General features: G+C 36.6%; 1 protein-coding gene across 4 annotated transcripts in view; it reads left to right on the top strand.

The window, feature by feature from the left end:
• The window catches only part of PIBF1 (progesterone immunomodulatory binding factor 1), a 114977-nt gene that overhangs the window by 809 nt on the left and 101560 nt on the right, over positions 1 to 12608 (top strand). The window contains exons 2-6 of one of the 4 annotated variants that reach the window (XM_051780450.1): positions 138 to 225; positions 967 to 1270; positions 2078 to 2178; positions 4389 to 4587; positions 8696 to 8815. In XM_051780450.1, coding sequence (XP_051636410.1) covers positions 1019 to 1270; positions 2078 to 2178; positions 4389 to 4587; positions 8696 to 8815 — 672 coding nt within the window. In that variant the 5' untranslated portion in view covers positions 138 to 225; positions 967 to 1018. Of the gene's footprint in view, positions 1 to 58; positions 226 to 966; positions 1271 to 2077; positions 2179 to 4388; positions 4588 to 8695; positions 8816 to 12608 lie in introns of those variants that run through there. The other 3 variants (XM_051780453.1, XM_051780452.1, XM_051780451.1) reach the window with 3 other exon arrangements.

The following is a 12608-nucleotide window of genomic DNA, read 5'->3' as shown; positions in this document are numbered from 1 at the left end:
GAACAGCATCCCATCTTCCTGAACCGCCCCCGCCTGCCGTGGGGAAGGGAGGGGGTTGTGGTCCCGGAGAGCCCCCGCGGGGAGCAGCCCCGCTGTCGCTGACCGGGCTCCGAGCGCGGCGTCTCCTCTCTCGACAGGGCTCTGAGCAGCGCCGTCTGTGAGAAACAACCGCGGTCTGTGCCTGGGGATTGTGAAAGTCCGTGTGGCTGCTGGGTCACCAGCCTGGTAAGAACAGTGCAGCTACTGCTGCTGGGAAGGCAGTCAGCGTTTGGAAGGAGTGCGTAGCCGTGTAGGGGTCGGCCTCTTCTCCCAGGCAAGTAAGGACAGGCCGAGAGGACACAGTCTTAAGCTGCGCCGGGGGAGGCTTAAGTTGGACATTGGGAGAAATTTCTTCACAGAAAGGATGGTTAGACATCGAAATGGACTGCCCAGAGAGGTGGTGGACTCACCATCCCTGGAGGTGTTTAAGGGAAGACTGGATGTGGCACTGAGTGCCATGTTTGGTTGACAAGATGCTGTTCGGCCATAGGTTGGACTCGATGGTCTCAGAGACCTTTTCCAAACTAAGTGATTCTGTGATCAAAGTATTCCTTTACCTTTTTATCTGGAAAGTCTGGTTATGCCTCTTACGGGATGTTCTCTGATGTAGTATATGCCTCGTGGGTCTCCTGAGTTTTTGGTGCATGCACTTCTGACAGCTTACACATCTTTATCATACTAGTAAACTAGATTCACACTGGTATTTAACTTACTGTGGTCAAAACCCTTGTTAATAGTTGTTCAGCAAGAGAGTCCTTAGGCAACTGCCCTCTTCAGAGTTTGTCAGTATGTTTTTCTCAGGTGGAAAAAAGATAAATAGCAATACTGAGGAGCATTACTTGATTAGTGGTATAGTTTAACTGGTTAATTTTTCATAACGACATAATGCCTTTCATTTGTTTTGATTCTTGCTGTTAACTCTTCAAGGGGCTCATCTCGAAGTGTAGCTTAAAAACAGCTTTGCAAATAGTGGAAGAAAATGTCGCAAGAAAGCTCTAAGGAAACCAAGAAAGTAAACATTTCTAGCTCCTTGGAATCTGAAGATATTAGCTTAGAAACCACAATGCCAACTGATGATGTTTCTTCCTCTGAAGAGAAAGAAGGTACTGTAAAAATCACTAAGCAGCTGATTGAACGGAAGGAGTTGCTCCATAACCTTCAACTGCTTAAAATAGAATTATCTCAAAGAAACTTGATGATTGACAACTTGAAAGTGGAATATTTGACCAAGGTAAGGAGTGTTTCTCCTTTCATTATATAATCTTTTGTTGGTTTTGGTGCTTTTAGAATATGGTAGAAACTTCTGTTCTGAAAAAATTTCTTTGAATTGCATGATGGAAGCCTGCTTAGGTGGTTTGGTGATTTTCTTTGGGTTTTGTTTGGGTTCTTTAATGAGAAGAAAAGGAAACAAAGATATGGGAAACTTAGCTGACTTATCCAAGTCATTATAAATATATGAGGTGTGATCTAATTAGTTCTACCTTTTCTAAATACAAAGGAAAAACTGATGTTAGCAGCTTAATAGGGCTTTGAACATGAACTTGTGAAATTCTAGAAAAAGTGATCTAAATACAATTTAATGATCTGTTAATAAAGATGTGGCTAGAATATACCAACATGCTAATAGTAGATTGTGTTGTGCCCAGCTTTCTCTAAGATGCATGAAATTAAGAAAGGCATAAAAGCTTTGCCACATTTACATGCAGTTCATTTTTACAAGCTACTGTATACTAACTGTGGCTTTCATTGGCTTGCTGCTCTGAGTTTAAGCCTAATTTGAAAGTCATTGTACAAGTAGATATTTGGTTGAAAAAGACCTAATTAAGAACTAAGTCTTTTTTTATTTTTATTTCATTGGGACAAAATCTGTATCGTATCAATGAAGCCTTAGCATATTTAGAGGTTTTGTTAGACAGTCATTGTTGCACTTCCCACAACATTGGGCTCTTCACTTTTTTCTCTCAAGTTGTTCCTTTTTGTAAAATATTTTTTAAAAATTACTAAGGTAACTTTTCTTCATTTTATACTTTGTATTTAGATCGAGGAGCTAGAAGAGAAGCTTAATGATGCAATCCATCAAAAGCAGGTGTTGTCTTTACGACTGGATAGTCAGTTGGCATTACAGCAAGAAGATGCTAGGTATGATGGAAGTAAAATTAAGAACTTCATCTTTTACTGTCCATTAATTAATTTAAATTTGTATAAGTAAGTTATTAATGGAAGCAGATAATTATTAATTGCAGGAGTAGGATTTCTTTTGCAGATTGTTTTAGTATTTTCATTCTAAATATGTAATTTGCATATTTAATTTACATGTAAGTAAATTTGAATTCAACTCTCAGTGGCTGAAGTTTGTGGTTTTGGTTTTACTGTTACCTTGATTCAACATTTAATAGGAAAGAGGAATAAAAATGTTCTTAAAACCAATAAAGAGCAAAAGGAATAGGCAGAGAGAGCAGAATTTTCATCAGTTTAAACTGAATTTTTAGTAACTGCAGTGTAGATGACTTGAGAAAGGTAAGGGAATAATGTTTAGCATTTCCAGTCAAGCTTGCAGATTTGTCAGAAATGCTTGCGGTTGATGATGTAGAAACTCACTTTCTATCCTAGTTTTCTGAAATATTTTTAGTTAATCTGTAGCTGAAAAACAGACTGGCTAGAAGGCTTCTCCAAACTGCTTTGTCAATTAAATGTTTTAAAACACCTGTGAAGGAAGAGCATTATTTACATAGTCTCATGTTACAGTAAAGGATGCACCAGCTTACAAATGTGGCTAATTCAAAATCACATTCTGTAGTAAGGCTAGAACAGATTTAGGGATGTGAAGCCAGACCTGAGATTAGTTACAGCAGAGTTTTTCAGCTAAGAGCAGCTGTTTGTGTCAGAAAAACATCTGTCACTCTGTATGCTTAGTTCTACCCCAGTGGAATATTTTTATGTTGGCCATACTTGAGTTATCTCGAGTACTCAGTAAAAATGTACTGATGTGCAAACTGTTATTAATAGGCATAAATTCCCCAGTCTTTCCATTAGTTTTCTTGACAGTCTTTTACTTCAATTTTCATCCCCATTTAGTAGAATTGTACACATTAAAGAAGACGTCCTCGTGTGACTGCTTTGCTCAGGCAGTTGTCTTTTTTAAACCAGTGGGGCAGATGTCACCTTGTAGTATTAGCTAGTATTTTTTGTATTACTTCTTAAATAGTGCAGGAATGACTGTGTTGTAAAAAATTATTTCATTTGGGTATGTTTTCAAGAGTTATAGCAAAAAAAAGTAGGTTATAGCTCCAAAAAAGTAGGTCAGTCATCTTTGATTTGAAGGTTGTGTGGAGACCTCATAGCAACCGTTCGGTATCTGAAGGGGGCCTACAGAGAAGCCAGAGAGGGACTCCTTGTCAAGAACTGTTGTAATAGGACAAAGAATGAGGGGTAGAAATTGAAAGAAGGGAAATTTAGGTTAGATATTAGGAAGAAATTATTTACAGTGAGGGTGGTGAGACATTGGAACAGGTTGCCTAGGGAGGTTGTGGATGCCCCAACTCTGGCAGTGTTCAAAGACAGACTGGGTGGGGCTCTGAGCAGCATGGTCTAGTGGGAGGTGTCCCTGCCCATGACAGGGAAGATTGGGACTTGGATGACCTTTAAAAGTCCATTCCAACCCCTTAACATTCTATGATTCTATGATTTGAATAAAATAAACTAAACACTTTGAAACATCATTAAGTGATGTGCAGTTTCTCTTGCTGTATAATACCTTGTCACTGGTGATTATAGTAGTGGTGGTGTTTTAAGGCTGGAAGTAAGGTTACTTGTTTTAATGTAATGGTGTTTGGTTTGTTTGTTGGTTGGTTTTTTTAAAAGGACCCTGACTTTTTATGTTACACTTGTTAGAAAATGAAGGGTTGTGTGTGAAATAGACCATGAGCATCCATGTGCTGAAACTTGATAAAACACAAGTTGAAGTTACTATTGCTTTATTTGCTGATATAGTAGTTCCTTGGGGATTTTGTGGAAATATTTCTGCTTTTTCATGTTTTAACCTTTTGATTGGTAAATTAAGATTTATTTATAAATTCAAGTCAGCATATGTGGAGATTGTCACTTCTCAGATTCAGCTTTGTGTTGTCAGTGACTATAAAGTTCCTGGTTTTTTATATATGCTGTGTCTGATATGTTAATGTAACCATGGTGGTATACACTCTTATGCTAGTTAACTAATCTGTGTAAATTTTCCCTTTTGCAAAATGAACACAACTCACTCCTTTGCCAGGGTATTCGAAGCTTTGTCACTTGTGTTACTCACTACTTAATGTCTTCTTTTTTCAAATGTTTTCAAATCAATCATGAAGAAAACATCAGGCTCTAATGAAACAAGAAATGGAAACTGTTTTATTGAGACAGAAGCAGCTGGAGGAAACAAATCATCAGTTGAGGGAGAGAGCTGGAAATATCCGTCATAGCTTGAGAGATTTGGAATTAACAGATGATTGCTATGAGAAGCTAAAGTCTCTTCCTGAAGATCAGCTTTCTATCTCTGAATATGTTTCTGTGAGTATTTTGCTTTGTATTAGTTTAAAATATAGGCTGTATCCTTGCTGCAAGTAGGTGAGCAGGCATATAGGTGCTTGGCTGCTGGGCAGGGTTAACCCACCACAAGCTGTAAATTAATTTTTATTTTTCTTTTTTTTTTTAGAATTAAAGGGCTGTTTGTGGAGTAGAAACCAGTCTATAATCCTAGAATTCTTATTCATCCCCAGCTAGAAATGAAGGACCTTCAGAGGAAGGTGTGCTTCTGGATTGGTCCGTTATGACTGCATTCCATCCAGTAAAGAGGGGAATTTCAGACCGATGTTTTAAAAAGAACCTTACCTTTCCCTCACGCTTTCCATCTGGCCTTTCCCTATTTGACCAAACACAGGAGATAGTGTACCTTAAATTGTCATTCTTATCTAAAGGATGATCTTGCAAAAGTCTCATTTAAGAAGTTCCAAAACTTGGACTTTTGAAAGCAGCAGGAAGGGCTTGGGCCCTTCTGCATTATTATCCTCTAGATGTCTACTGTACCTACCGCCCTCTACAGAAGTATTTGAGGGGTGTTTGTTGAGTCCCGCACCACAATGGTTGAAAAAGCAATATTTTTACCAAAGTGGAAATCTGCGTCAACTTGCTTGAAATTGGCGTGCATGCAGGATGTTCGGAACTTTGGGAGCTGATTGACAGTCAGTACAAAAGACGATGTAGCCAGGCAGGACAGATACCAGGAGTTAGTAACCTTGTCAGCTGCTCTAAGTGAAGCTGTCACAGCACAATTAGGGTGCTTAGACTGTGAGTAGAAAGGGGGTCTCAAAAAGATATGAAGTGGGAGAGATGAGTAGCAACCACCCTCTGCCCTTAACTTACCTTTCTTTTCCTTTTGTGTTCAATGGGTAAATGCTACTTATGTCTGTGCCAAAAACTCTACTACTTATGTATTCAGTGAAGCCCCTTTCTTCTTAACATGTCCCTTTTTTCTTTTGAAGAAGTGACTTTTTTTGACTGATTTTATTTTTTTTTTTCCCCCAGAGAAGGCATTCTAAAGATGTGGTAAAATGCTGTTTGCTGTTACTTCTCTTAGCAAGAGGATTAGTGTGAACCTGAAAGTATCAGTTAAGCTTGGTGGTTGTTTATCTTTACTTTGAATTATTCAGCTGATGCAGATGCTGGGTGGCTACAGAACTGTTTTGCTTATCCTGTCTGTACATCCATTTGGCTTCTGACAGCTAGGTAAAGGATGTTGAAAGGAATGTTGTTTTCTGCTTTGCTTGCCTAAGGAAGAATTTTCTATTTCTCAGGCATTTAAAATTTCTGGCTCCAGACTAACAGCATAGTCTACTGATATTAGGGTAAAATTTTCCTTGGCAAGAAAGGGTCCTGCTTAGACAACTTGAGCAAGACATTTTCAGACTTTTTTTTTTAATCAGTTATAAAATACTACCTTACAATCTTCAGGATAGAAGTAAACATGTATACAATGCTTAGACTTTGTTTGAAACCTGGTATAATGGACAAACAGCAGGAAGAGCTTAAATGGAGATTTTGTATATAGGGATATTTCAAGTTTAAAATACTGGAATTAAAGCAAATGTGAGATGTTTTTTACTGTTTTTCCACAAAAGGATGGAGTAATGACATGTTAGAACGAGGACTAGGTAATATTTAATGATGACAACTGAAAAATTATGTTTTAAGCATCTTTCTCTGAAAATCATGCTTTTCTGTTTTTTTTTAACTTAAAAGTAAAAATTCAGATTTTTTAAACTTTTTTTTTGCCACTTAAAAGAGTGATTTTTTTTTTTTTAGAAACAGTGTATGCAAAATTTTATAATACTTCAGGCCATTAAGTATTTTGGCTGCCAAGCACCAGTTCAGTTTGTTCAGTAAAGTGAACTTCTTGTGTAGTCTGTCATAAAAAAAAATAAAAAATTGCAGCAAGTTGTTTAAAAACGGTGTCTGCAAATTCTGTTTGATCTTATTTTAATTGCTGTGTCTTTCAGTTGTATCATTTTGCTAACTACAGCTCAGTTGCTGTTTGTCTAAGAAGACAGTTAACTGATCCAACTGCTTTCACATAACTTCATTTAACAGAAGCCAACTTTTTCATCCTCTGCACCCACCCATTTTTAGGTTAATTCTAGTTTTCCATAAAACGTGGTGGGCACACGCAAAGAGTTTTTTAAAAATTACCTGGAAAATAGTAACTCTTTGCTTATAGCACATTGATATAAACCTGTAATTTCTAAGATATGTTTTGGAAATCCCATTTCCAGTAATTTCTTTCTGTTCTATTGAGTTGGCGAGAGGCAATGCGTGCTTTGACTGTTGAGTTACATGAATGTTTCTTGGTCACCAAACTAGCTAAATAACAGTAACACTTGAATTTCTGCTACAACCTCACCCTTATCTGCTGCATTCATTTGCACTTTCTTGTTACCATGTAATTATCTTTTCTTGGGAGGGCTGTGCAAATACATTTATTCTTGATACCTGTATCCCATGATATCTTGGTTTCTACTGGGAAATCTGTTTTAAGGTGGTTGTGGTTTGAGAAGTAAATGTGGTATGATAGCATAAGTTAGGTTTCCTAGGGAAATTGCAGTAAAAATACAAGAGCTTACTGGAAAAGCAGGTGTGAAAAAAACACAATGATTTAAATGGTTACCAATTAGTGATAATCAAGGTTATTTTTTTGTATTAAGAATGACCAATTGAATCATCAGATGCTACAGTTAAAACTACAAATACTCATTTTCCAGTCATGTTGCACACTTGCCTTATTGTATAAAGCAAACTACATCTATGTTTACATGACAAATTTCTATGGCTTCTGTGTTTTTAGAATTGTATGCTGTCAGTTATATGAAATACACCTGAAACTTTCCTTTGTCTTCTGCTACTTACAGGTAGCAAAACCAAGACCTGTCTTCTTTCTGCATGGAAGTGTAGTACACGTTGCTATTGAATGGTCACTTTATTTGTGCTTTCTTGCTTGTATTCTTTAATCATATATCAAACAAAGCATTAGTGATGGAGGGTATGCAGTAGCTTTTGCAGGAAAACAGTGCCTGTCTGTTCTTTCCACCATCCCCCAAAACCAATAGTTTAAGGTATTAAGTTAATCTGAGAGTAATAACCTCTGTGTATGTGTGGGGGTTGTATCCCAAAAAAACTTTCTTTTTTGTTTTGTCTCTTTTTGCTTTTTACTACTGACTTTGTGGTTTTACTGCTGTATTTTCTAGTCTTTTTTTCTTGGTCAGTAGAAATGTTCTGAAAAAGTTTTATGGATGTGAGACTTAATATGCCTATAACTAAAGTGGGGGAAGAGAGCAGAGTATGTGTTGCAGATTTTAATTTATTTTTAATCCTTTTACAAGGATTTTTTTGGTCTTAATTTAGCAGAGTCGAGTCTTTCAGAGGCCTAGTTGCCTGATGCAGCTGAATCCATATAACAAGATATTACTGCTGAAGGTGTATGGGGTGTGTGTGTGTCACAGTTCTTCCTGCTTATGTGCTGTTCCTGCTTTCCTGCGCTGGCTCTTGCATTTTTCTTGGTGCAAATTCAGCACACTGAACTGGCAGAAAACAAAAATTAATCCCTCACCATTTCTACACACCTCATAAAAATTCATGTTTGCTTGGGGGAAGTTAGCATGTTAAGTTAGTTATTGCTAAATAGGTTTTTGGTTTGTTTGGGTTTGTTTTTTTCGCTTTTTGCACTGTTAATCAAATAGGCTCTAGGTTTGGCACAAATAAGTGCAGGGGGCCATGTGGTTCACTAGCAACCTTTTTTTTTTTTTTTTTTTAATTTGGGAAGCCTGACTTGGACCTGCCTTAGTTGACCAGTAATGTAATCTTTACCTTTATTTTTCTCTTTTGTTCAGTGCCAAACATATTTTGATTATTTCATAGCCGATGCTGTTAAAGGTTGAAGAAAGGTGCTGGTTTTGCTGTAACGTTTACTTCACCGCATCCCAACTCCCCAACCAGGTTTCTGTCGTGCTCTAGAAATAACTCAGTGAATTATTGCCGTAAAATGTTGAGCTGATTTGTTTTGAGGATTATAGTTTTGCAATTGCAATTTTGTTAGTCTCAATTTTGAATATATATCTTGTTCTTCTAGGTCCGATTTTATGAAGTAGTCCATTCCTTAAGAAAAGAGCTAAGTGATCTACAGATGAAAAAGGGGAGTCTTACAGAAGAACTAAGTGGGTACAAATCCCAGCTGAAGTCTCTGACAGAGGTCTGTACTTCTGAGTTATCTTAGTTAAGAAACTGTGTAAATATATATATTGTGAAAACCTCATTCTCCAAATCATTATTCATGTATAAGATATAGAAGCTTTTTTCCTATATAAAAATTACTGGGGGGAGAAGAGGGCAGAGAGGGAGGAAGGGAGGGAAAGAAGAAACATGGTGTGTACATTTCTGTATAATAGCTAATTTTATGCCATGGCTACCCTGCAAGATGTACTCATGAGACTGTTCAGGGTACTCTCTTACCAGCTGTCTGGTGCTTTCTGAGGGCAAGGTTCAAGGTGGGGAAGCTGAGACAGGAGATCCACCCAGCAGCAGGTGAAGACACCATGATGTTTCAGTGTATAGTTTTTGAGATGTGATGTCTTGATAGTAATTTGCTTCACCTTTTATATTAGTGATATAAAAATGGATTTTTAATAATTCTTTGTGGTTGCATTTCTTTGCTATGCTTTTCAACTTTTTATATTTTAATTTTCCTATTTATTTCTGTACTAAAGAGAAAGATAATTTGATTTCAAGTAAAGGCTAAACACCAGAAGTAGAGAAACAAATTATATAAATATATTTAATTTTTATTTTCAAAGAGCAAAGGAGTTGAAACAGTATAAGAATAATGTTGTTTTTAAGGTATTTATAGTATTTTTGGCATGTATATATCCAGGGTAATTTGTGTTTTAGCTTAGTTCCACATAAATGTGGAGTTGGGATCACATAGTTTTAGGTACCCATAGTATATTTATCAAAGTCTTGGCTATCAGGGCCTTTAAATGCCACTGTCATTTTACTACTTCTGAGAATATTTTTTTATTTATTGCCTTTTTCTGCCTCTGAAATTTACTTACAGAATAATCAAGTGTATGAGAAATTATTTACATAAGATTATCTTCTGAAATTATTTTCATTTCTCTTTTTGATTGAATTAGAAAAAGTAGTCAATAAAATGTGTACATTTATGTGGTTCAGCATTATTTTGTAATATCTCTGGTCATAACTGAGATTAAATTAATCTTGTTCATTTTGTCTTACATAAGCATTTTCCTTCATTGTGCATTTAATATGCTCTGATTTAATAAAATTATTCAGAAGGATTTAGCCTTCTGAGACTTGACTGACATCTATATTAATTTTTGCTGAAGCAAATTAACAAGACAGTAGATAACAATAATTAAAGTTGTGCTAGAAACAATTTTCTCGGTACATTGACCTTTAATACAGAAACTTCCAGTTTTGTTCTTTTTACACCACATGGTGGCAGTATCCACCTTTCCCATTGATCTATTTTTCCAAGTTTTAAGTGTGCTGTGCTTTGCTTTTATGTCTGCAAAAGAAGCACTAAAATGTTGCCTATGTTCAACTGAGGTGCTTCTTTAAATGCCTATACTCTATTTACATGCTTAAAGTGAGAGGCAATTAGTAAAAATTAATAACTCTCCAGGAAAAAAATCAGAGAAGAGATCCAGATGTTGAAATGTCACAAAATTCTCAGGTTTCAGATAAGATCACTTACTACAGTTTCTTCAGTAGGTACAAAAAACCTCCAAATCTTTATCCTGTATGTTACACAAAGCAATGGTGTGGTTTGGGTATTTAATGAAAAGTGACCTGATATGAGGTATTTTTAAGAGCCTCTGTAGTTTGATTCTGGCAAGTTCAGATTTGACCCTGTGCCTTGGTAAGTGTCACTGTAACAAGGTACCTCAGGCTGTTACAGATATTAAGTGAAGAGGAGCATCATCCATATGTGAAGGTACTTTAGAATCTGTAATGTACTTGGTACACTGAAGCTGGCATGCCTACCATCTCTTGCAGTTTATGAAGTGATTTCAAGGGGTACTGCTGGGGTAACTTATTTATTTGAGCTCCTTCAGTAAGGTCAAACGTTATTGCAAGGAAATTTATGAGTAGGAAATAAACTTTTGTTAATAGCCTTACCTAAGCTCTTATACTCTTTACTGGAAGTGGTTTTTGGGGTTTTTTTTGTATTTCAATCATTCTTTTTTTCCAGGTACATGAAACATGGTTGCTTAAGTTTCTTGCCTGTCGTTTAATAATTTATACTCTTTGAAACCTTCTTCTGGGTTTCCATTTCTTAAATTTTAAGTTTTCTCCAACCACTGCAATATTTCTGTTTTCTACATGGCTTATCAACAAAGTGTCTCTTCTGAGTTTAAAGCTTCTTTAGGAAACTAATAATACAGACATTTGAAATACAAAATCATTGAAGTTAAGACAATCGTTTTTTTGGTTTTTTTTCTTTGTGAGAATAAACCACTTCCTACAATAAGCATTCCTTTCTTTTTCTGCTGTTGCAGATAATTAAGGCTCTTCCTAATGAGTTTCAGCATGGGGTTTTTCCCTCTTTGTGGAACATGGAAAGAACAAAAAATATGTTTACCCCAAATCTTTCTATTAACTACTAATGGCTTGGGGAAGGGGGATTTTGCTGACTTTTCTGATTGTTCATGGCTGACTGTCTAGGTCTGAGTAAGTTCTATGCATGTAAATATTCACCCAGAAATAAGGTTATGAGGTACATGAGAGAATTAGTTCTAGGCTCATAGGAAAGTCTATCTAGCCAACAAAGAATTGAAAAAGTTTGAAGGAAATTTCAAACTTATCTTAATATGTTAAGTCAACTCTAGGAAAGTTTAAATGTGAAATGAATTCATCATATAAGACAACCATTGCCTGACATCAGTTCTGGTTTTTTGTGACAGGATGGCTGCCTTCTTTAAATTTGGTCAAGGGAGATGAGCTGTAATTTTAGTCTTCTTGTTTCATAGTGTGAATGTAAGAGACTTAATTTATTTTTTCTCTATCATGAGCCTGTATATACTGTTTTGTGAGAAAATAAAGCAGACTAGTTTTATGCTCCAAATGCTGTCATAATGAGCCTGTATTCTGGCTCAGTATTAGTTATATAAAATCAGGTATTCAAACCCATTAAATCTTTTTTTGCTACATGGTGCTGTTTTGTTTTGTTTTGTTTTTGTCCTGGAGGGTGGAAGGGAACCATACCAAACAGAAACCAATCATACTTGGTTTTGGCATGACAGACCTGGCCTGACCTTGTGAGTGTAGTGGCCTGATATTGTGGCCTCTCAGCCAACTGAGCTTATAAGCAACTGTACCAGATAGGAAGCTTGTTTCTGTAAAAATTGAATTGTCATTGTAACCTTCTAGAAACTAATCTTCTAAGACTTGACAAATCCACTTGTTCTTTATCTCTAGGCAATTCATTAATTCATTTGTATTAGAAAAACTTTAGGGCACGAAACACATCTTCTGAATGTTTGTCACCTTTATTTGTACTCAAGGTGTATGAAAATATATTTTCTTGGTTCAGAAGGTGCAGTAGGGCCTAAGTGTGTGTTAGCCCCTGTTAGCACTCATTTAGTTCTTAGTGTGCTGAAAAGTGAGACCACTAAAACTCTTGACTTTGTAAATTTCTCTTGTTGACTGTGTGTAGCTGCTCTTAGCACTTAATCAAAGGCTGCTGAATCTGTAACACAGACCAGCCGGGCAAGGAGCTGCTTCTAACAACTGGTAGCAGAAAATAGCGTGTGAGGACTGGTTTCTAGCACTGGAACATAGTCTGATAAACACAGCTAGTGTCAAAAGATGTGTTGCCACTTTCTGTTTTTAAAGTGGTAAGTATAAGTGGTTCTGCTGTCCAGCTGCTAAGTTAATGGCTCTCTATGCACAATTGTTGCATCTGATCTAGGTACAGCAGCCACAGACCAGGAGGAGGCAGTGGAACTGGTAAAATGATGCTC

Source organism: Manacus candei, unplaced genomic scaffold (genome assembly GCF_025592945.1).
Source record: "Manacus candei isolate 608988 ecotype Guabito, Panama unplaced genomic scaffold, ASM2559294v1 h1tg000014l, whole genome shotgun sequence".
In the NCBI taxonomy this organism is placed as follows: domain Eukaryota; kingdom Metazoa; phylum Chordata; class Aves; order Passeriformes; family Pipridae; genus Manacus; species Manacus candei.
This window is presented reverse-complemented; position numbering and strand designations above follow the sequence as displayed.